This window comes from Abramis brama (assembly GCF_963993115.1).
Source record: "Abramis brama genome assembly, chromosome: 2".
In the NCBI taxonomy this organism is placed as follows: Eukaryota; Metazoa; Chordata; class Actinopteri; order Cypriniformes; family Leuciscidae; genus Abramis; species Abramis brama.
In genome coordinates, this window is record NC_139964.1 from 50988642 (window position 1) to 51014980 (window position 26339).

General features: G+C 36.6%; 1 protein-coding gene across 6 annotated transcripts in view; it reads left to right on the forward strand.

Annotated features, from left to right (window-relative positions):
- lrba (LPS-responsive vesicle trafficking, beach and anchor containing) overlaps positions 1 to 26339 on the forward strand; it is a 266377-nt gene that overhangs the window by 224249 nt on the left and 15789 nt on the right. For 3 of the 6 annotated variants that reach the window (XM_084095942.1, XM_084095944.1, XM_084095943.1), the window contains exons 47-50: positions 6496 to 6663; positions 15391 to 15480; positions 22576 to 22768; positions 26004 to 26069. In XM_084095942.1, coding sequence (XP_083952068.1) covers positions 6496 to 6663; positions 15391 to 15480; positions 22576 to 22768; positions 26004 to 26069 — 517 coding nt within the window. The remainder of the gene's footprint in view (positions 1 to 6495; positions 6664 to 15390; positions 15481 to 22575; positions 22769 to 26003; positions 26070 to 26339) is intronic. The other 3 variants (XM_084095945.1, XM_084095946.1, XM_084095947.1) reach the window with 1 other exon arrangement.

The window sequence follows — 26339 nt, forward strand, 5'->3', positions numbered from 1 at the left end:
ATATGTGCTTATTGATGACCGATCAAAGACAGTAACTGAACTTTAAAGGGAAAAGTGAAAGTGGAAGCGAAATGGTTAAATATTTTAGCAGCAGTTTGATCCCAAACAGAATCTAGTTTTAAACTGAATTATTGGGATTATGGTCATGAGACAGTGAATAATTAGTCCTTAAAAAGCTCTTTCCGATCTTATATAATAAATGTATATAGAATTGTTTATTTAGCTATTTATGTATTATTTATTATTATTATTATTTCTAATTAGTTTGTAGAGCTCAGTGTTCCATTGACTGTTTGGCTAAAGGTTCAGTTTGTTAAGATTATAGTTAATCTATAGATATCATGAACTAGCCTAAATTAATTAATGCTGCAAAAGCATTGTTCATTGATAATGTTAATTTCTATTTTAATTTAATTTGCTAATACATTTTTAACATTTCAAGGTTTACATTAACAACAGTTTGTATTATGAAAGAATATAAATGAACAATATTACATTTATAAATATTTATAAAGTATAAATATTTATACAGTAAGTGTTGTTCATTGTTAGTTTTTAATGTATTAACTAATGCAAATTGAATCTTAAGTTTAAGTACTTAAGTTATACTCTTATTTCTCCCAGTGTAATATTTACCACACACACTCTCCTACACTCTCACTCACAGAATAAGAATACATCATTACCTGATCAGTTACTCTCTATAGACTTAAGGAGCTCAGAGTAGAAGTTAATTAACATAGCCATCTATTCTAATCATTATTTGTGTGCCATGGACACACACACACATGCTTGTCTCACACTCTAACCAGAGTGAATCAGTCATTTGAGAGGCCCTGCCACTCTTGAACAGCTATCCAAATAATTCCCTCTCCACTGCACCTCAGCCAGATGCATTCTGGGATGAAGGGTCTTGTTCTGCTACCTCTAATTATAGGTTCGTTTTTAGGCCTATTCAGACGGAATTAGTTTTATATGGGGAGGTGAAGTAATAACTTCCAGAGCTTATCCGTGATTTTGATCTTGAATCAGGGGTTCCAGGTCAGTCATTTTCTAGACTGCACGTTCTAGAAAAAACATCTCATTTTGGTCGTTGAATGGTCAGCCGGTTTATTTTCAGTTCCAGTAACACAGTACAGACAACCACTGACGTACGCAGGTTTGCTGTGAATAACCAGCCTAATGGCTGAGAATGGACAGTGAGGATGTACTGTTTCATTCATAGATTTTACTCATTCACTCACTATTACACGCTAACTATTACATTGTCATTTTAGTTGATTATCTTAGTTGATTAATATTGTGTGCTGCTGTCATGCTCTGACCTGTTATCTAGCAAGAACAAGGATTGACTGCATTTTCTATTATTCGATTAAATTTGTTATTCATTTTAAAGTCATTATTTATGCCTTTCCGAATAAGGTATTCGGCTTTGGGAACATCCCGATAGATCGGGTATGTGTGATGGTATTTCAGAAATGCAGTATAGTCACACCCATATTGCCATTTCTTCTGACATTGCTTATACCCTTTGGTTGACGATTATCATTACAGGTGTCCTCAATAACAATTACGGTTTAAAGTTTGCAGGAATTTGCTTGTGTACTGTGGAAGAAGTCATTTGAAGATAAAGAACGGTATAAGTTTATTTATGCTGTCGTCAGTACAGTCACCTGGTAGCTATTGTAAAATAAATGCTGACAATGTGATCAGGGGCCTCGTGTATAAAACTTTCCATAGATTTTATCCTAAAAGTGTGCGTACACACAAAAGCTAGACTTTGCGTATGCACAACATTTTTCAGATTTATAAAACCATGTGTACGCCAGAATCTTTTCCACTGGCCAAATAGGAGGCTATTTTAATTCAAATTTAAATCAAATGTATGCAATTTTTTCTGTAAGGCAAACATACATTTTAGGATGGTTTACTTATTTATGGTTTTTAACGTGCATATCTTACAGTTTCCTTCAAATTCTATCCTTCAAATAGAATAGTATTTTTCATAATATTGGGAAGACCCCAACAATGGTTATCATTCGGCTACTGTCTGTCTGTGCAGGACACCAACAGCACACTTGGATTTATTCAAACCGGCCAATGGACCATTCGATCACCGAGCGAGTCCTTCAGTGTCGGTCGTTATAGGCCTTCTGTCTATGTTGCTAAGCCATCTGCTTAGACTGAGTTATTGCGCATCATTGATCATTATTCGCACTCAAATATTTTCTCAGAACATGAGTTCTGCTATTTAGAACACAATTCAAAGCGGAATTATCATGCACCAAGCAATCCTCGCTGTAGTTAAAACATTAAAACACAGCATTCCACAGGAAAAGTGTTCAAAAGCAGCGCATCCACTACAAATATTTCTATTTAAATTCATATCAAAAAGATTTCATGAAATATCTGTGCTTAACTCCAATAATGATATGATCATATCAGATGTAAAACAGTTTAAATCATACTGTTTTGCTTCATTACTTCGCTCACTCCAGTAAAAGAGTGTGTATGCACAGTCTAGAGTGTCCGTACGGTGCGCACATTTACACCTAGTTTATTTTTTATAAATCACGATATGTGTGTGGAAAATTGCGTACACACATTTCAATGCCTTTTTTGTGCGTACGCAAGGTTTATACATCAGGTCCCTTGTCTTAGCCCAGAATGGGATACTTTTGCGTTAGAGATCAATAACTGTATGATATCCTTATTACACGACTACTCCTCAAATAAATAAATAAATAAATAGACATGAAACATTGATTTGAGTTGAAACAACATTTGACAGTTTGAGTTTCACAATCTGTTCCATATTAGACTCATGGGTTTCATTTGCATTGTCTGTCACTGTGTCATAGTCTCATTGCACAGTCCACATGCGTGATTAGTGCCACTATAATCTCTCTTAATCAATACTGCACAATCCAGCTGCCAATGAAATAATCCCATCTGTTTGTGTGTTCGCCATCTCACTCCTTCTCCCTTGACAGCCCTGTATTCTAATGCAAAACAGCCAGATTGATTTGTTATGTGACATTTTAACATGGCCACAGACAGGTTACCTCTAAGTCCTTAAAATGCTTTTAAATGGCTGCTAAAGACAGGGAAATGGTCAATGAAAGTCATAAAGAGCTCAGAAAGATCCATCTCGTAAAAAGACATGTTTGAAAGTATCATTAGTGTCTAACAGTACTATGTGTACTGTAGGGTTTCTCTGTAAAAAAAAAAAAAAAAAATAGGGGAAAAAAAAATTAAATATCTGTTATAACAAAGTCTTCAATCCTGTTTTATGTCTCAGTGAGCTTGTCAGTTTGCACATAAAACTAAAGTTTGAAGTAGTTTTTGGAAATTACATTTCCATAACTTTCAGATACTCCCAGAGTTGAGACTTGGTCGTAATTTTGTTCCTTCAGAGAAGAGAATAGATCATGGTACCATTACACAAATATGCTTTTTACATTTACAGTTTGTCAGTTTTTGCCAAATGTGAGGTGGTATTATAAGTTACTAAATCTGCTAGTTTCCGGTGTTATTTGCTTGCGTTAAATTTAGGATATTTGGTTTATTTATTCCATAGCAATTTTTTCAAAGTGCTTTTTGTTTTCAGCCAAGTTCAAATTCATTCTTTGTTGCGTTTACAGTAGCATTTCTCCTTTGTATAAAAGCAGTGCTGAAATAAAATTGAATCCATTTTTTTGATCCAGCAGCTGTGAAACCTCACCCCACAGTCGGCAGTACCTCTACACACAAACACATACACACACATTTCCATAATGCTGATGATTCCCAGTGGATTTTATGGGACATACTGCATCTACTAATTGGCACATCAATAATGCTCTCCAGATATGAGCAGTCTTAATGAGCTGCATCTTACACACTCCTGGGCCTCTTTTGTACATATACATGAATTTAAAGCAATAGTTCACCCCAAAAAATGAAGATTTTTATTATTTACTCTCCCTCGTGTCATTCCAGACCCGTATACTGATATTTTTCCGTAGATATTTTTTATAATCATACAACAGTAGTTCATAGTGACTAAAGCTGCAAAACTCCAAAGGACCATAAAATATTATAAAAGTTGTCAAAGGCTTTAGCGTTAGGCATGAGAGCATTTTATGATGAACAGTAAAAAAAAAATTAAAAATCCATTGATGATCTTCATGTCATCCCAAGAGTTTTTTTAATAGTTTTGTGTTCTTTGTCATTATATAGCAAGTTCTGAATGACAATTAATAAAAATATTTCTATTTGTGTATTCTACAACAGATATACAATTTTGAAACGACAGCAGAATGAGTGAATAATTACAGAATTGTCATGTCTGTTAAAACTATTATTTTAAAAACCTGCACTGCCAGACAACCCCACACATTTTTAAATATTGTTTCCGATCCTTTAGAGATCTTTAAAATGTGTTGTAAATTGTTTTGTAAACTGGCCAATCAGTAAAAGAAAAAGAAAAGCAAAAGCTTGGTTTTGGCTTTTTGGTTTTAGTTTCGTTTTGTGAACTGGTAAATCAGTTGTATAAAAAAAAAATGAACCTTTTTTTTTTTTTTTTTTTTTTGCTTGGCTTTGGCTTTGTAAGAGACAGACACATTTATAAAAAATAGTCTTCTGTCACATTAAACATCTTAACCTGACATTTTACTGCAAAAACACTTACATTTATTTGTATATATACGCACATGCCCTCTGGGTTAACGTGAGTGGTGTAGTCATTTTTAAAAAGGAATCTAATGTTGTAGGTACACATCTCCCCCTCCTCTTTTGATGAAAGAGCATGGGTTCAGAGTGACACCCCTGCCTCAGGAGACCCTACCAAACGCTCTCTGCATCTCTGATGAGGTCAGGTCTCCCTGAGCGGGGTTCCCATCTCATTCCTGATTTTAGAGTTCCTTGATTAACATAAAGGTAGTCCTCTGGAGAGTTGGTGTCCAATAACATTGTCCCCCTCTTTGTTTCCCCTCGCTGATTGACACAAGATGGAGGCCCACATTAAATGCCCATCAGCCCCTGTATTAAGTTTGGAAACAGACAAGTCGTGGAACAATGCGGGGTCAATCCATCCACATAATAAACTAAATAAATCCATCCAAAGACTCAGAGGAACAGGTTCTTTTTAATAAAATTGTAGACAAATAGATTAACTGGAATAAATCTGCATGTTTTAGGCAAGTGCTTGTGATAGATGCTGTGCATTGGTAGTAAAACAATGAAAAATATTAAACCCTTTATCAAATATTACATGTATTAAATGTTTTGTTTATATTTTATTATATTTGTTTTTTTATTAAAAAATATGTAACATTAAAATTATTTACAATAGTAATGTAGTATAAAGTATAGAATTTCACTATAGAGTGAGCAGTAGTGAGTACCGTCCTGAACATAAACTAAGCAATTATTTCTCACCTTTGTGTGAATTTCCATAGCATACACACTGTGCAAGCTAAAAACAAACAAACAGAATATCTAATTTCTTAAGAAATTAGGTTTTAGGTTTCATCTCTGAACTTTTTGCTTTCTTGTAATATCACTCATGAAGTTATTACTGCACAAGATCTGAACCAGTTTGCTGTCAAACCTGTTGTCGTATTGCAAAATGCCCCATTTTACAGCATCTCTCATTGCCCTTCTGATTTAAAGTTCTAATTAAGAAAGCTTGGAGTGCAAATTAAGCGAAATTAGCTGTCAGTGAATTCACATTTAAATGAGTGATGCTAAGACCCTTCCGGTAAGCGTTTAAATAATATAAATTGCTGTTTAAGTGCAGGGCCTAATGTTTGTCTCGAAATTAATGTGACACAAGGCAGCAATGACAATCAAGGCTCTTCTCATACTCATTTGGGCTCGTTTAGAGGCCTTTGTGCCCACACAGCTTTGAGCGAATTAACACAATTGCTGTTTTTTATGAGCAGTCATAAACGGAGGCCCTCCTTTGGCGGCTAATGAAGAGAGAAACAGCTTGTGTTTCGATGTTATGACAGTCGAAGAACAATCATAGCTCCGAAAACAACAACGCTCTCAGACGCCCCATGGCACGCAGAGGATGAGACTAAACAAAGGAGCAAAGATATCTCGTCCTGCTCATGTAAGACGATCTGCTTTGCTCCAGTGGTTCTGTCCTGGAAGCATATGCTTGTAATTTGTGTGTATTATGTCATTTGTGACTGTTGAAAGCACATTTTGACAGATCCCGTTACCCATGCTACTTGGTTACGTTCTCTGAGGAACTCTCCATGAGTTGTTGGGCATGTGAAAAAAAAAAAAAAAATAACAAATTACAAATATGTCACAATCTGTGGTGAATTCACTAAGCAGTCATGCCACATGGTATTTCAATGCGTCTTATTCACTAACTACCCTCAATTTAGCTTATTTGCCTACAGCATCTTGATGTAGTTCTTTTGGGCAGTGTGTTCTCTCAATCTTGTTGTTTCACTGAGCTTGAATGACATTAGTTTTATCTCCTGTGTGTTTGTATAGGCTCTGGAGAGTGAGTTTGTGTCCTGTCAGCTGCATCAGTGGATTGATCTGATATTCGGATACAAGCAGCAGGGACCTGAGGCCATCAGAGCTCTCAATGTCTTCTACTACCTAACTTATGAAGGAGCGGTCAACCTGAGCTCCATATCTGACCCCATGCTCAGAGAGGTGAGTGTGTTTCTTTCTCTTACACATATTCTTTCAGACACATGGCCACATCTCTCTCTCCGTTTACTTCATTGCCAACTTGACACATTTGCTCTGTTCTGACCCATTTTTATTGCATTTTTAAACCATCACCTGACTCATAGAATGTTCCAAAAAGTAGTCTTAATTGTGTTCTAAGATTACTTCACTTTGGCCAAGGAGCCAATCCTAGAATGCATTGCAATGACTTCCATGAAAAAATAAATCCAAGATAGAGGACTAAAGCAGGAGAAATTTTTATTATAAATTAAAAAAACAATATTTCATTAAATATTGGAAACAATAATTATGTGTAATTAACATATTTTTGAATGTACAATGTAATTTAAAGTTGTGATGAAACCAAAGTGGTGACAGATCTTTTCTTCCATATTATTACGTACAAGTGTAACAGTTTTGTAGAATAAGAAAAAAATATTGGTTCGGGACTTGATTCTGTTGATCAATTTTTGATTGGTAATTGAGGTGTGGGCATTGCACTCATAACTGAATACAAGCTTGCAGTTGATTGTGGAGGGACAGGGTTTAGACAAATTAAATACAGAAGATCAAGTTATGAGCTTTTCTTATACATTACAAGTTTAAGAAAAAAAAATTAAACACACTTGAATTAATCCCTTACAGTAAGATCTATAACATGCATTCACAAAATAGTGAATTTTCATTTCATGCTGATTAATGCGACATTCTTTCTCGATTAAAATTAAATGTGAATATAGAATTTCTGGTGTTATTTCTTATGTAAAGTGCTTATATGGTACCATGGCAGTTAGGGTGGGGTCCCGTTTACTGTTGTACAGCTATTTTTTTGCAGGCGAAATCCAGTCATCAGTAGGAATTCTGAATTCTGAATTCTGAAGGATTGTGAATTTCGTGTGAGGGTGAAAGATTTTCCAACGCAACAATTTAAAGATGGTTACACAAATTTGCAGCATTGCCGTTGACCAAAAGAAAGCTGCTTGGTTTGATAGTGATTCTGTGAGATCTGTGCTTCATACATCACTACACCATTGACAAAGACAATTGACCCTTTTTTGCGCAAAATTTCGCTAATGTGATAGCATCTTTAGAAGACTGCTGCCTCTATAGTCAGTAGGAAGCGAGTCAGCACACTGTGCTTTGGAACAGAGCTATTGTAAACAGGTTTGAGCTTCAACAGACACTTACAAAACATTTGTTTAGCTGTTACCGTGAGACCTGAAGACATACTACAGACTCAATAGGAATCTCTCTTTCTGTGTTTCCTTACCTCTCTGTCTCCCACACTCATTTATTATTCATCTCTTTCTCTCTGGGAGCTGCCACACAGAAGCACAGACCAGTTCAGACAGATCTAGCTCACTAACTGCCCCACTGACAGCTACAGATGTCCTTCAAACAGGTCCAGGTACTGCCTTTCCCTCAGGAACAGCACTACCTGATTTGAGATCTGAGACTTGGACAGTAGGTCTGAACTGAGAAGCAGTTCTTATTCTAATTCAGTTCCATTTAAAAAAAAAATAATACTAGAACTGAATGACTTTCATGATGGATAACTCCTCTTGAACCTCTGCATTCTCTTGCCCGAATACTGTTATACATATTTGAAATCTTTTCTGCTCTGCTTCTGAATCTACAGCACCACAGCAAAAAAAAGTGTTAATTTGCTTTAGCTGTGAAATGTACAGTACACAGTACACACAGCATCCAGTGCTAGCATAAAAAACATTTACCATTCAAGACTATCTGCTTTACATCATCCCAGACGAGCAGGATGTTGGTGTTACTGAACCTGGCATGGTGGTCTGTAATCCATTATTAAAGGACATTGTTATTTGGTTGTTCCTTGCATTATCGTCCTGGATGTGAGCCTAATAGGACTTTGAGCCAGATTGTATTAAACCCCTGATTTATATAGACTTTGCTCAAAGTAGATGGCATATTTATTAGGACGCAAATGAAAACATTGATGTAAGAGACGAAAGTACAGCAATTGTTGTACTGTTGTATGTCTCTGTGTTGATCGCTCAGGTGGTGCAACGTGTCTGCACAAAGTTCCAGTGTATGTATTTTAATTGTTTTGTCAGCTAAAAGACACCAAGGATCTTAAGATTAATGCACTAGACTTCCGTCCCTTCACAGCCTCAGTTTCATTCGTCAAATTAAGTACGACGTCATAGGTGGAATGCGTGTCAACTGCAGAATAAAGCTGTGAAGTCAGTAAGGTTCACATTTAGATTGTGCAACTTGAGCATCCTATACAAAACAACACTCATTTTTACACTTATTTTTAATCGACTCAAGAGCAGGCATATGTGTTGTTTTTTTGTTGTTGTTTTTGTTTTTTGCAATGTACTAGTACTTCAGACTACTTTTTAATGCTACCATAATTAAATTTAAAATCTTTTTCAATAAATTACACCGTTGAATAAATAATACATGTACGGCCATTTGGATTTTGTTTGGAGAAAATTATTCTAGACCAGCAGATACAGGTTGCTTTATCCCAGGGCAGCAATTGAAAGCATCAGACAGTGAATTAAGCAGCTAACTGCACCTCGATCTCGAATCTGCATATATCCACACATCAAGTTCTCCTCAGCCTTACACGTTCTCCGCCTTAATATAGCATCTCTGCTGCAGAGGTCACACAGTGCCATTCTTTTCCTGCAGTGAAGCAGTTGTGTGGGTGTGAATGTGTGCACTGGGGCAGTCCTCGGTGTCGGAGTGGGTTCTAGTCTTCTGCCCTTCATGCTCAGTGACTGAGGCTGATTAATGACTCGACTCACCTTATTCCCATCTAGGTGTTCTTGCTATCCCTTTAATGGTCTTTCCTTCCTTCACTGCATGCTTCCTTTCTTTTATATGTTCATCCTTCTCCATCTAGACATTCCTTTAGCCATTCATTGTCCATCTTTCATTCCTTTCCACCCTCTATGCCCTTAATCCTCTATCTGTTTCTTCTTCCCTCTATCTGATGCAGATTCATTGCCTATCTGCTCCAGTCATCTCTCCAGTTCAGGCCATTACCCTGCACACTTCCTGTTTAATAAGCAGAGGTTAAATGGGAATCCTTACACCTGACTGCCACTCCACCTTTCACAGGCCATTAGGAGATCGATAAATTCACATGGCTGTGTCTGCAATCAAACTGTAATAAACACGCTTGAAAAAAAAAAAAAAAAAAACATAACAAGATCTAAGGCATAAGAGAAGAGAGAGAGAGAGAATGCATTTCAGAACAGAACTGGTGAGCCACACAGTCTTCGAATGAGCATGTATAATTTTTTTGTGCAGTATTTTATGTGCCACCATTTCATTATTTTACCTTGAAGACATCATTATTCTTAGCTGCACCCCATGAAGGGTCTAAAATGAACACACCAAGCATTAGTAAAAATAGTTGGGTTTGTTTGCGCAAAAAAGCCATTGTCTGGTAAAATTAATAAATCAATCAATGCATACATACATACAGTGTTGTGCCTGAACGCGTTCATTGAACGATAGTTCATGAACTCGTTAATATTTTGGGCAAACGTGAACTGAACGTACTGTATTACTGCCTGATGAACGTTACTGTGAACTCGTTCATTTCTGGTGTCTGTGAACGCCACGCTCTCTTAGTTTAACTTTGTTCAATAGAGTGCCAGATTTTTATAGAGCCTTCCAGGAGAAAACCTGGCTAAAACACACCGTAAACCGGCCTTAATATGTAGCGGAAAAAACACCCAATCGCCACCAGTGTCTACTGACTCTCTTGTTCGATCTCGTTCATCAAAATGAACAAATCTTTTTTCGAGTCATTTCGTTCATTTAAGGGGCTTTAAATGTTATACTATTAACTGGCAAATTCCCCGAACACATCCACCTACAGTACGCAATCTTGGTCATATTCTGAATTAAGAAATCATTATAATGCAGTCAAAAATCGTTTACAGGGAACATAAATAATTACTTTACCTTCCGAGTCTTTCTTTCATTTGTCACGTGACAGACACAATGAATGGATTGTTCATGAACGACTCATCACTTATGTTACAAATCAAAACAAAAAGCAGCAAGGAGGTGTCGTATGATCATTTAAACGAGTTTTATGACAAGGTCGGTGAGGATGGGAAAAATCTGACGCATAGCTTCAGTGTTAAAACTGATAAAATAATTGTCTGTGGTTCTATATGGGCTGTGGCAATCATTTTAAAATTTAATATCTCGCAGCAACATGGAAAAAAATAACTATGAACTAGTTCATTTTTGGAACTGTGAACTTAGTTCAAAATTTTGAGTATGAACTGAACTAGTTTGTGAACTGAACTTTGAACTAGTTCATGTAGAAAGTGAACTTTCCCAACACTGCATACATACATACTGTACATACATACAGTACATAGATAATAGGGATAATTCACAGTGTAGTGAAAGTTGTCATCATTTCCTCACCTTCATGCAATTTCAAACCTGTATACCTGTATCTTCGATAGATCACAAAAAATAAAGGTGTAAAAGTTGTTCATATTTCTCATTGTTTAAGCTATACATTTTTTGAAGATATAGGCTATACGACAGATTGTGTGTGTGATGTGTGATAAACTAAAATTTAGATCATTATTCCATGAAAATCTTCCCCTCCTGTGGGTTTATAACTGCTGCATCCAGATTATTGCATTAGTTGCTTGAGAAATTAATCAGTCTGGTTCTTGAACAAATCATTCATACCTGTTTTCTGAACTGGATCAACTGATTCATTGACAAGATCTCATTCAAAAGAACAGTTTGTTCACAAATTGGACATTGTTATAAATAAACTCATAAACTCAAGATTTCCAGCATATAATGAATTAAAATTGAAAAAGTCAAAAACTTCTGTGTTCTGTGAAAGAGATGACCAAAGAATAACCAATATGTGAATTCCAGCATGAAATTACAACGAATGTTGATCTGTAGTGATGTAAAAGTCAATGAATCCCAAAATTACTTCTCACACTGAGGTCACATTGCAAAAAGTCAGATCTGTATTCAGTTTAGAACCACAAATCAGAATTGAAAAGATTTAACACTGCTGTTCACATATGAGCAAAAAAAAAAATCAGATTTTGGCCAATTTTACCAGAAGTCTGGACATAGCCAATGTGCTGTTTCTCACCATTATGCAAGAAAAAACGAAAAGAAAAAAAAACCATCTAAATAATCACATTGCCATAATGGAAAAAACATTCATGGCTGGTAAAAATGGTACAAAAAAAAAACAAAAAACATTAATTTTGTCAATTCAGTCACCATTGGCAGGTGTGGCAAAAAGTTCATTTTGGACCTTGACCTCACGTCATAGCCGGTTTGTAGAGCTAAATTAGGAAAATAAACGAGCAGGGTGTAGTTTAGCATGGCTCTTAGAACAGCGTGTGTGTTTGTCTGGAAACAGCAAGTATGGCACCGGCTCTGGATCTTCTCAAATTGTGTCGTGGGGAAACCAACTGCTGGGTTCTGATTCTAGTTTTAGTTTTGTATCTTGCATATCAGGTCTGGTTTGGGCAGGACTGGGATTTGTCAGTCTGAGCAGCTGAGTTTGGGTTTTTTGATGGCAAGCTGTGTGCGTAATTGCGTCGATCTATGTGTGTTGAACCCAGTGTGTGCACACGCGTGTGTGTGTGTGTTTGTGTGTAGACCATGGGGCGTGTGGAATGTCTCATGGCAGATTAGGGTCATTCAGGAGACTGGGCCATGTTTACTCAGACGGTGATTACTTCCTGTCTTTGCCCTGCCACAACACACACAAAAAAAGAACATGACAGGCACAAAGAGCTCCCTTTGCACCTGAATTAAACACACACATAAACACAGTCCTTTTCCTTCAAATCAAGTCTCACTTTTACTCAAGTCAGATACTAATCTGACCTTTAAAAGGCTTACATTTTGGGAGAAACCCCCCCCTCCCCGCAAAAAAAAAAAGAAATCTTCTAAGTATTCGTAGGAACCTCATTATGCAAAATAAGAAATTTGGCCACAGCTTGTTGTACAGCTAAATTACCTTGTCAAGGGTTAGTGTAAATCAGGTGACTCATGAAGCATGAGACTGTGTGTGTGTGTGTGTGTGTACAATGCATACATACAGGGTATTTCCACCATTTAAATGTGTAGAATATAAAGAGACCTCATCAGATACGCACTAGTGCTCCTAAAGAGATTGGTCCCTCTAGCATGGCTAGCACCCATATAACGTTCTCTCCTCATTGGTTGGACGCTCTGACCTGAGAACTGCCTCATTCTACTGTGGTAGTAAATGTCAAGAGAGGATTTAATGAAGATGGGGCAGGTGCCTGGGCAAGACGCATCCTCATATTATCTTAAACAAACTGTCCCAGTGTGACACACTCGACCTTCATTTGGTTTGCGACGCTAACTTCTATGCCACACTGCTGAATGTCATTAGTTCACAGCGTTACATGAACCTAGATGATCTGTTTCAGATCTTGGTGTATGTTTGAGAAACTTACTTTGGGATTGAATGGAATGGATAAATATGTAGAAAATTCTTTACTTTTTATGTGGAGTACAGTCTAGGGGTGTGACGATACGCTTAGTTCATGAGACGAGATGATACACGATATTGGGTTCACGAGAACGAGACAAGACAAGATATTTTAACACTATTAAATCCTCAATTATGAAATATATGACTTGAAAATGTGTCTTTTATTCGACGCAAAGTCACAAAATGCAAAACAATGCAGGTGCGTTTTGAAATGTTTTAACCAGAGCTGTACGATTCTGGATAAATTGAGAATCACATTTTATTTTATTTTATTTTTTTCAAAAAGAGATCACGATTCTCCCACAATTCTTTTTATTTTATAATATAATGTAATTTATTAATAATAAAATAACATAATATAATTTGTATAGTAAAATTACATTATTTTAATATTTTCAATGTTTAGATTTTGAATCCCTGATGATTTCCAGTGTAGACTTTTGGACCCCATTGTATGTGCATTTTCTTAACAATTGACAACTAGGTGCAGAACAGTATACTGTATATGGAATATCCCTCATATCTTTGTTTTTGTTCCCCAAATAAAATATGCCATCTACTCTTACTAAGGACTATGAATCAACATTAGTGAGATTAAAGCCTTAAACAAACAATGATCTGACTGAAAAAAAGACTGAAAGATCTTATACTGTGAATAGGGTACGCAATGTGGTTTTGCCTAGCACCAAATACTTGGTCAAGAAAGGAAGAACTGTTGCCACACAGTGTGTCAAATTCCATTGCTTTTAAGTTGAAATCAACCAATCATATAATTGAAACGAGGTGTCTTCCCTTGCATGGCCTCCTCTGAACCCCGCTTCTTTACAATGGTATTTCCAGACACAGTAGTCCTGTCATCTGTGTTCCATCAGTGCCTCTAATGAGATCACTAGTGGATTTACACTATATAAAGAAGAGTTTGTGTGGTGAAGTCTATTGTTACCAGCAGAGTGGGCCGAACCAGATCAAAGCGGGAGAGCGGAATGAAGAAAGAGCGATGAAGAGCAGAATAAGAGTTAGAAACAGACAGAAAGGATTGATGTAAAGAAGGGCAGTCTGAGCAGAGTGGAAAAAGAGAGAGGTGGAACAGGGAAGAAATACAATGAGAGGGACGTGGAAAGCCTCCTGACTTCCTGATGCTTTCATGAATACAGTTAGAGCCAGAGCAGTCCAGATGAGAGCTGGGACATTTCTGGCATACCTCTCTCTCTCTCTCTCTCTCTCTTTAGCGTCAGATCGGGACAGTTTCTCTATTGATTCATGGAAATCCCATTTGAGGGATACTTGCACTAATGTAGTAGGGCCAGGCTATCAAATAGTCACAATGTATTAACAATGATTTGGGCATCAGTAGAAAATTAAGCAATTTCACGAATATCACAGCAATTTTAATGCACTTTTTTTGGCTTTATTTGTAGTTTCATGACACTTCCTTGTGTCATTATTGTATAATAACATCTCTGATTTAAAACGGCAGAAAAATCTGTGTTAGAGTTAGTGGGTTTAATTAATTTCCATTAATAAATTGAATTAATTAAATAGAATATAAACTCATTTTAGGGATTTGTTGTATCATCACTATATATATATAGTGTGTGTGTGTGTGTGTGTGTGTGTGTGTGTGTGTGTGTGTGTGTGTGTGTGTGTGTGTAATATAGGTAAATAAATTGTTTGGTGCATACCTGAAAATATTAAATATTCTTCACCGTGTCCATTTAGTAATGTTAAAATGATGTTAAAACATGCTGTAACATATTTTTAGCTACAGCAAAGCAACCCTAAAAGATAGATGTGAAACTACCATTTCTGCCTTTTATTTGTCAGTGTCGTGCTCACACTCTCTTTTCATGGTCAAGATCCCCTCTCTAGTCTCTCTCTTCTTCCATACACACTTTTATCTGCTTTAACTCTCTCACAAAGAGAAATGTACATATATCCAGCTCCTGTATTGCCCTTTCCCATTATTATGATCATTATTTCTACCACTTTTCTTTTTTTCACTTTTTTTCCCACACACACACAGACACATACTAGCACACAGACACACACACATTACTTTGGGTCTGTATTAGTTGATATTGTCCAGGGCAAGTTAGCCACTGTCTCAAGGTGACGTTTATAGTCCTATATCTCTTCATTAGTGCCACCAAACCTCCATAATGCTCACTCTCTGTCTTCCTCAGGCTGTGGAGTCTCAAATCAGAAGTTTTGGACAGACACCCTGCCAGCTGCTAATTGAGCCCCACATGCCACGCAGCTCTGCCATGCAGGTGGTGAGTAACACACACAAAAACACTCTCACTGTCTAATTTGACATGCAGACCATTACAAATGTGTTAACCTGTCTACAAAAGTTTATGCAGCAGACATTTGCATAGTCTAAAAAAATTAAAACTAAAACTAAAAAAAAAAAAAAGTATAAAAAGTCATATAGAAATATTTTTTTAAATAATAAAAATGACAAAATCGATAATATGAAAATAAAAACTAATTTAAAAATAGTAAAAAAAAGAAAGAAAAAAAGCTACATGGAACAATGAAAACATTGCATGCATTTCCACCACAGAAGGGTGGAAAGGTTTTCTGGTTTGTAAACACCAAGTCGTGTTTAAAACAGCAACTTATTTTGGAAAACTGCCAAAGCAAAACTAGATTCCATAAAACTAGATTGTGCCCATTGTAATCACCCTATAACATATCTTCAGTTGATACAAATCCCATTCTTTATATATGCTGCTGTATTAGCAGCTCCAGCCACTTTGTTTTTATGTTGATCTAAAATAAAATAATGCATTTTAGTTTGGGTAGGAAGAAATATAGACAGTTTGACAAATCGACCCGTTAATTGTTTTGTGCTTTACTTCCCCTCTCCTCACTCTCGTCCTCTTTCAGTGAGCCCCCAGCGTGAGAAAGGGTCCCAGAAGTGGGAAAAGTCCTATAGTTGAGCGGAGAGCTCTGAGGTGATAGGGTCTTTAGTCTAGAAACTGAGAGACTGTGGGTGACGGCCTAGAAGCCCCCATTAGCTGTGTGTTTCTGTGGCGATGACAGCCCCTGCCTGCCTGTGTGGAAACAAACTCACACACTCTCCTTTAAATGTCCGCATGCAGATATAGTTATAGGCTCAGAACCGGGTTTCTGACTTTACATAACGCTGACACTTAATTTGAACAGCCTTTGAACACACAACTTCATAATAATCCCACGCACAGAGTCTAAAACTGACTGTGAAAGGCTAAATAAACATCACTCTGAACTGGAGATCTGATGCAAAGGGTAGAATTGTTTGTATATGATTGTGAGTGCAATCATGCAAGCAATGGAATTTAATTGGTCAAAAGGTGTGGGAACCCGGTAAAATTCAGAAGTGCTCAAATCGTAAATGTTTCTATAAGCTTCTGTGCCTTCATATACATGATCTTACCCAATGCTTACTGTACCTTTTTTTTTTTTTTTTTTTTAACAAAGTAGTATTTTTTGCACAGGCTTATTATCTTTTTTTTTGTTCTTTAAAATTACTAATGAAATAATTTAATGGAGAAAAAAATCAAAAGCAGGATTATGAAATAAAAGATATGGTATGACAAGACACTTCTTTTTTAAATTAACATTAAATTTTCATGTGATCCTGTTTATGTACTCTCGGTAATCCTTTCATCTATCTCGTTCACTCTCTGCCTGCACTTCTTTCTCTCCCTCTTCCGTGTCTCCAGTAGGTTAATGAGGGTAGATCCTCTGTTTAATGGCACTCACAGGCTGAACACTGTTTAAGGCCCTAGCTGTCTGTCTAATTTACTGCAGGCACACCAATTAGCCCCGTGTCTCCATACTGTGTCTAAAAATCACACACACGTCAGGATTAGACATCACAGACATATGACAACAGTTGGACTGGAATAGGGCACAATTTAATGGTGACACTGAGTGAGAGACATACTAAAATATTTGAGCTTATTATTTATAAGCAAATAAATATACTTCCTACAATAGTTTTTTTATAATATTTAAAATATTAGTTCAAAATAGACCTTCTTTAAAGTGATTTAACTGTGCTGTAAATAAATATCATAAAGCAGCAGCCAGTCAGATTGCTCAATGAGAGTGACATTGCAGCTGCCCAGTCTGAACACTATCTCCTGCTTCTACAAACACAGCCCTGCCTCACTGAGGAAGTCAACTTGATGGTTGGTTGACTTTGCTGCCAAGTAATCAAACAGCGGTGTATGTGCATATACCTTTTTTAGCTTCTCTTCATCTGGTGTATTGTAGAATGGAACGCGAGATAAAGCAGATTATAATGTTACTAATGGAGGTTGCAATACATTGTGGCAGTCTAAAGGAAAGTTCCGATTATTTTGAAATCTGCTCTGATCTTTTGCAACTTTATGTCTTTACAAACTGTTTTCCTTCTGTTTATCTTGTACTCATTACCCGGGAAATGTAACTTGCCTGGCAGAAGCATTTTTGGAATTCTCTAAGGTCCAAGAATGTCAAATCTATCATTGATTTTTTTGTGAAACGACAGTGTGTATCTGCTTTGATCTCTCTTTCTGACCTCCTTTCTCCAGCTTTAAAGTCCCCCTGTAGTCAATAATTGCATCCCTTAAAACTCATCTTTGATCACCAAAATGACACATTTAAATGTTTTTTTCCTGTGAAAAAAAAAAGAAAAAAGTATGCCTTTAAATAGCTTGATTCGAATGTAACTCTACACCCTTGCTTCATTTAGTATGTACGGAAGAGGATTAGGGCCAAACAATGATAAAAAATAAAACCATCTCGAGATTAAAGTCAATATAATGTGAGATTAACCCTCTGGGGTCTAAGGGGTTTTTGGGGTCCTTGAGATGTTCTGACATGCCCTGACATTTGTGCTTTTTTCAGTTGCTTATAAACATATTAATGGCAAAGGTGTAATTACACTATATTTAGCACAAACAGGGCTACCATAATATGTGAGCAACGTGCATGTACATTTTTGAGAGAAAAATGTTTATGCATGGTTATTGAAAAAACTAAAAACTAAAGTTTCTGAAATAAGGCCACAAAACACATACTAAATATGTGTCAATAAGACTTTTCTTCAAAATGATGTGAAAATCATCCTGCCTAATCATTCACATAACACAATACATTGATTTAAATCTTGTAAAACACTTTTTGTTTGGAAAGGCAATATGCACAAAGGGCGTCAACGATTCAACATCATGCATATTTGGTGATTCACACCTGAGGAGACAATGGGGCCCACATACTTAATGAGCCATTCATTCAGGTGTGTCACCTATAGCCACAAGAAAGAATGCAAGAGCATTGGTTCACAGTTGGAAGCATCTCAATTTTATTTTATTTTTCCACAAATTGTGCTTGCAAATTGTATAATATCCAAGGAAAACATGTCTAGTAATTGTGCAGTTAATTCTCATACTGTATTTTCAGTTTTGGAATATGTATCCTCTCCCCAAATTTGTCAATAATAAAACACAATAAAAATTATTTAAAGAAAAGGCTTATATTTACCTTTTAACATTTGTTTACATCTAGCTTGTAAATATATATATATTTTTATTAAAAAGGTTACAATTACAACAACAATTCAAGTGTAATCTTTCTTTGTAAAAACTAAAGTATACATTTTATTAAGTTAAGGATTCATTACTTTGAATATAGCCTACATTGACAAAACATACTATATTTAACATATTAGCAAAAATTGGCAAACAAAAGCTTATTTGAGTTGGCAGATATTTTACAGTAAAAATATATAATCTATCCAAAACTAGTCAATGAAATGTTGTCTTTCATATGTCTGTAACATAGGTCTTTCGTTTTTATTATAAGGAATATAAATGTTAATTTGCAGTTTAATACGTTGCTTATACAAATACATTTTATTTCAACATATTTCAGTCGATTTTTACTCATCTCAGTATAGCAATACAGTTTGCTTAAAGCAGATCATTCATTCACACACAGAAACGCGAGTGTGCGAGCTGTGGTAAACAGCGCATCTCTGCCGTTCATTCATTCACACAGAAACGCGATTCACTTGAGAATGAAAAAAACTTACTACAGTATTCCTCAGCTCAGCTGCATCTGCTCCTCGAAATACCAGTACTTCTGAGGTACATTTTCCATTATTATTATTATTCCTCACAGCGCTGCGAGACGGTGTAAACAAGTAGGCTACAATGATCTGTATAAGCTTGATGTGTTTTCTCGAGCTGATATGGGGGCGTTCACAGTTTGCACGGATCGCCTCAGTCATTTGCGTTTGAATAGCGCGTGCTCTCCGTGGGCGGAGTCACATTAAAAAAAATTAGCTGAGATGAGAACGACTGACATCTCTCTCTTTTCATAAAGATTACATAAACAGAGAATATTTGTTTTTTATAAAAATTACTTCATTTAAAAGAAGAGAATTCAAGCTTCATGCCTGTGTGTCTGTATGTCTGTTTGACTGAGTGTTCGCTGAGTTATGGTTCATTTTCGGACGCGTTTCAGAATGGACTTCACTGACAGAGAGGAGGCAGAACTCGCATCATGTTTATTTTTCTTTATTTGGCGAAAAGCACAACACTTTGTTTTTATTGTGAGTATACACAAAAATAATACACACTTCGATTGATGTATAACACAAGCATATAAGATAAAAATTATTATTATTATTTTTTATTTTTTTTTGCACTGATAAGGAAAAAAACAAGCCTATCGCGCCGGCGCGATAGCCAACCTCAGGGGGTTAAACTCGTTAAATTTCAAGAAAAAAAGTCGAAATACAATCTTGAGAATAAACTCATTAAATATTGAGAATAAAATCGTTGTGTTTCGAGAAAAAACTCGTTAAATTTCGAGAAAAAAGTCGAAATACAATCTTGAGAATAAACTCATTACATTTCGAGAATAAAGTCGTTGTGTTTCGAGAAAAAACTTGTTAAATTTCGAGAAAAAAGTCTAAATACAATCTTGAGAATAAACTCATTACATTTCGAGAATAAAGTCGTTGTGTTTCGAGAAAAAACACGTTAAATTTCGAGAAAAAAAATCGAAATACAATCTTGAGAATAAACTCATTAAATTTCGAGAATAAAGTCGTTGTGTTTCGAGAAAAAACTCGTTAAATTTCGAGAAAAAAAATCGAAGTAATCGTGAGAATAAACTCATTAAATTTCGAGAATAAAGTCGTGTTTCGAGAAAAAAGTCGAAATGAAATGTAGAGAATAACGCATTCGATCAGTGTTCATTGCATAGCCTACTGATATCAACCTCATCGAGGTTTCGTGGTTTCCCAGGATACCATAAGACGCATTATTAATCGTTGTTGGTTGTGTACGCCTCCATCCACAGATTGTACCGACTGTAACCATCTATACAGCCATTAATGGCAATGCCATACGGTTTTAATTTATCATAGCTGTCCATATGCCAGAGTGCATTTGGGCCAGCGCAAGTGTACTGGCGTCTTCTCAAGCGTCTCCTTCGTCGAAATTCCACACCTTGAGGATCAACAAGTTTAATAATGCATCTTATGGTATCCTGGGAAACCACGAAACCTCGATGAATTTCATGTTGGACAAAAGCGAGTACATCGCGCAAATTGGACTGATTTTTTCTTCTAAAAAGACCTAGCCGACCTAGACCTAAGAATGTTCTATTCTTTGTTACTGAAAGAAAGTCTAAAATATAGCTTGACTAAGTGATCCAACTTTGCCATGTCCTCTATCAGTAGGCTATGCAATGAACACTGATCGAATGCGTTATTCTCTGCATTTCATTTCGACTTTTTTTCTCGAAACACAGCGACTTTATTCTCGAAATGTAATGAGTTTATTCTCAAGATTGTATTTCGACTTTTTTTCTCAAATTTAACGAGTTTAATCTCACATTATAATGACTTTAATCTCGAGATGGTTTTATTTTTTTATTATTGCTTGGCCCTAATCCTCTTCTGTAAGTATATGCAGAACCATGAATATGCTAATTATCCCCGCCTTCACTCACTCACACTAGCTCAGAGATCCACTCGCTCGGTCAACTTTACTGAAGTAAATGCTGCACAATAGTATCGCTCTTTACAACGTCGGACACATAACGGTAATTAATATGATTAGCCTTTTTCTTGACTACATTATCAAACAGCTAATATTGTGTTGCTAATGTTACACAAACCATGTTCCTATTTGCCACCTCAGAGTCAAACAGCTGCCTTCTAACAATCAGTATCCTTAGAAACGCTTTTGATAACTCAGAACGTCAATGGAGAAAGGCATATAGTTCATCTTAACATCGTAATATACATCATATACATAATTCACCCGCTATATTGCTAAGAGTACCTAATTTTTCATATCAACAGAAAAAAATACAGGGATAACATGGCTTTTCTTGAGACTCCCCTGCTTCAGAGCGGTCATAGTTAATGATATGAAAGGATAATGAAAGCCCGCCGGCATGTTGGCGTGTAGTTTATGACGTAAGAAAAACCAACGATTTCAAACTGCGTTTTTGAGACTGTCTTTAGATAACTGCAGTTTTAAAGAGAAACTACTCAGCAATGGTGTTATGAATTTGCCCATGGTTTCTCTTAAAGAATTTTAAAATACCACATAGACATATAAACAACATTAAAAAAAAAATTGATTTTCACCACAGGGGGACTTTTACTTATTTCAGAATTTGATACTTCAAATTCTTCATTAGTGTACAACAAAAATCATACTTCATGCACTTCATTAGTGTACAACAAAAATAGGGCTTATCGGGAATGATATAGCAGTACATGACTAATATGAGTAATAATCAGCTTCTAGGTCTGTGCCGATGCAATCATATAGATATGATCATATGGTGTTTTTTTGGGGGGGGGGGTTTGTCAAAATGCATTTGCAGCAGAATCTGCATTTGTTCCCACGGTGGCAAAATACTACTCTTTTAAGGGGAAAATAAAAAATGTATGGAAAATAATTCTCATTACATACACAACCCTCATAAGCCTGCTAAACTGTTAAGTCATGAGATAATTTTAGATTTCAACAAAACAGTAATAAAAAAGTTTGAAATATAATAAATATATAATAAATGACATTCCTGAACTGAATCATGAAAATGTTTTTTTTCCAAACCTGTTCTGACCAAGATTCTCAATTCCCAACCCTAATAACAATCCAGTTATGATATTGTGTTGCCTTACTCTAATTACCTCTGTCCTCAATCTCAGCTTTTATGCTTTTTTACACCGTTCTGTCTTTCGCTGCCTAATTTCCTTTCTTCCTGCTTTTCTTCCTCTTCTCTCTTCCTCTCTCCCACCATCACTCTCTTTTCCTCTACACTCCCTCACTCCCTGCTGATGATGACGGTAATGGACTCAACAGTATCTCCTTCTGCAGACCCCACTGATGTTCACAGAGCAGATGCAGCAGGATGTCATCATGGTCCTCAAGTTCCCGTCCAACTCGCCTGTCACCCACGTGGCCGCCAACACACAGTCAGGCCTGACCAACCCAGCGGTCATCACCGTCACTGCCAACCGCCTCTTCGCCGTCAACAAGTGGCACGGTCTCACCGGTGAGTAAGAACAATCAGACAGCAAGGTGTTTGGTGATCAGTAATGAATCAGTCTATGAATCATGCGGTCTCTTCATTTACACCCCTGATACTGGTTAGTTATTATGTTAACCCTCTGAGGTCTGAGCTGTTTTCTGGGCCCTGGAGGTGTTCTGACATGCTCTGACATTTCTGGTTATATCTGTTACTTGTGACATTTTCATGGCTAAAGTCTAATTACACTGTATTCAGCACAAACTCTGCTACAATAATATATCAACAGCATGTATGTAAAAGTTTGTAGTTTTGAGATAATGACATTTATGTGTGGTTTTTGAAAATACAAAAAAAAATTCTCACTGAAATAAGGCCATGAAACCCATACTGATTATTTCTTCACAAGACTTTTGAAAATTGTATGACGTAGCCTAGAATATTTGCTGCAAAACTATGTGAAAATCACCCTGACTGCTCATTCAGATAAGACAATATATTGATTTAAAATTTTTACGACGTGTTTTGTGTGAAAAAGCCTTATGCGAGAGCTCATTAATATGTAAGCTTTTCTCACCTGAGAAAGACAAAGAACCTCCCCTAACGGCCCTATTAGGAGCTATCAGGCCCCTATCATTCTGAGCAACCTTGCACAATACTGTAAATGAGGAGATTTATAAAAAGAATGGCTTTTAAATTGTTTGGATTTATTTACAACACAACATAATCCAAAGATACACAACAAATGCCAAAAAAGCACTTCAAAGACAGAGACCTTTGTGCCATTCCTAAAAACACTGTACATACCTTTCATTTCCAAGATTTTCACTTTACCATGTTCACGTACTGAGACTCATGTGAATGTTGAAGTCCTCAGTGGCATCTGGGACCTGAAAAAAAAAAGTGAACATACTGATATCAAGAGAAAGACCTGCACGATTTTGGAAATAAATATTAGATTTTTCTGGTTAAAATTGCTTTTTAAAATTCCTTTTTAAAATTCACAGAATACACACACACACACACACGTTTCCAACGATATATAATATAATGAACACCAGGTTTGTTGTGCCTTGTAGGCATAAGGTATATGCGCAGTGCGGATAAAATAATAATAACAATAAATAACCTATAGCAGCCTATAAATCTTCCAAAATATTTCAGTAACAACTAAGCTAGAGAAAAATATATTGATTATCATGTTACTTCAAATGTTTCCATCCGTTATGATGATATGAAATGAGATAATAAAAACATGAAGCCGTTTGGTGCGTTTTGCTTTCATCCAAAATATGATACATTCAAACGCGATCACGCTCAAATATAAAACATTATGGTTACCATAAACATATCTATGTTTGAGCAGATATCCACAAACACAGTAAACACGGGTCTAAATATTATAATATTCCCCATATATCTAGCAACAGTTCAACTGCAACGTGACATTTATGCAACAATAACAAACTAGGCTATGTAAGAATTTCTTACCTCATCTTTCTTGTCTTCAGATCGCGTTCTTCTTCTTCTGAGGTAGCCTAAATCCAATGTAAGCTCAGGCACGTCTTTCAAACTCGACGAAAAGTGAAGTGAAGTGTTTTGTTGTTGAGGTAACGAGCGCGTTCGCGTTCCATGTGGAGATTTGCATGTGAATATCTTTTGCGCGAGTAGGCGTGGCCAAATTAACTGTAATGAGCAAGCGTTTGAGAAGCTGGACATCTTGTTGGTTTTATACAAATTACGTAAACAGAGAATATTTGTTTTCGTTTTGAATCCGATTATTTAAAAGTACACACTTAAATGTTTATAAAGGTATATGGCTCATAAATGTGTGACAAGTATTCGCTGAGTTTTGTTTCAGTTTATAGACGTGCTCAAGAAAAAAAAGTTCACCGCGACAGAGAGGCAGAACGCACACCCTGTTTATTTTCTTTATTTTACAAAAGCACAATGTTTTGATTTGATTGTAAGTGGACACATACAAAAGGAGAAATATCACAGATTCTTTTTTTATATTTCTTTTTTCTGTATGACCATAAATGATGGAGTAATTTAAGTTTATAGTGCTACAATGTGGAGAAAATCCGGCAAAACGCGCCCGCGCGTTTGTCGACCTCAGAGGGTTAACCAGGTTACGCAACCCATTTCTCATACGCACAGCGGACTTTTCCCTCCACAGACGCACGTCGGTAAATTAGGGAATGAACTTGCACTCCCGGGGGCGGTTCAGCAAAAAGAGGAGGTGTGTTGGCGGAAACGTTCCCTGGTGCTATTTTGTAGTTCCAGAAAACAATTCCGCCACTGACCAGGAGAAACCTAGTCTAAAGGCAGTGGCGCGTTATTCAGATGCTATTTTAAGGGCGCGTGCTTGCCCATAATGTAGCGTGTGCACAACGCTTATACACTTTGCTTCTCTCATCTACACAGACGCAGCAGTTGCCATTTTTGCAAACCATACATAATTTCAAGGAAAAATATTCCACACGAGGGAAATCATTGTTGTGTCCATGAAGATGTGAAAAAATAGGCATAAATCTAGCTTATTCAGCTAGCTTATTGTAGCTACTTCAGACCAACCCATTTTAGATTTGCCTCGAGTCATTTATCCCGTCGGTATAATAGCAACAGCGCCCGCAGCGAGATCCGCCCACAAAGTTACTTGCGTTTCGCGTTTGATACTTGCGTTTCAGATCGTTAAAATAGGGCCCCTTATAATGCAAACTTCAGTAGTTTGATCCCTCTAAACTCTGGTTGTATATAATCATCAGCTCCTTAGACATTGATATCTCAGACTGAATTGGATCAAATGTGACACTTCCTCTGCCTTGCATTCAGCTTCCTGTCCACCTCCATTTATCAGCCTCTTCTTGTTTTTTTATTTATTAAAGATCAATCTAACCGAAAGAAATGCTGAGAGTCTTTCACCATATTAAGAGAAAGGGTGGTTCTCTAATTTAAATTTGATCTCTTCAGATGGTGGTTTTAAATTATTTTTGAGATCTGTATTCTGGGAAGGATACATTTTAAATTAGTGTTTTTATGTACAAAAAAATGCTATTAACTACCAGAAAACCCTTTTTAACAGTTTACATGAATATCAATAAACTGAAAATGCGAAAAAGATTTTCCTCTGTACTTCACATCCCAGTGTAAAGACACGTGAATAAACTCGGTGTAGTCCTAGCTACTATGTGTATTATTTACCATCCTGATGGTATGAGTATTAAATCTATTTTTCATCGGTTCTCTCTCTTTCTCTCAGGCCATCAAAGCTCTTCTGTGCAGGACCAGCAGTACCAGTTACCGGTGGAGATTGACCCTTTGATAGGTCTGTGGCTTGTCAATCGTCAGTAAAATGATTTGTGATAGGCTGTTGTGAGTTGCGAGGGCCCGGCCCTTGAGAGGAGATGAGTGCAGTTTTTCACCCAGCCGCCATTCAGCTTCAGTTCAGCATTTGCATGCAAATTGGAAAGCAATGAGCTGTGGCTTAGCCTGTACATCATCAGCTCTCTCTCTCTTTCTTTCTCTGTCTCTCTGTCCTGTCAGACTGAATGAATATGAATGGTGTAATAATGTCTGATTGAAGCCGCGTGGCACA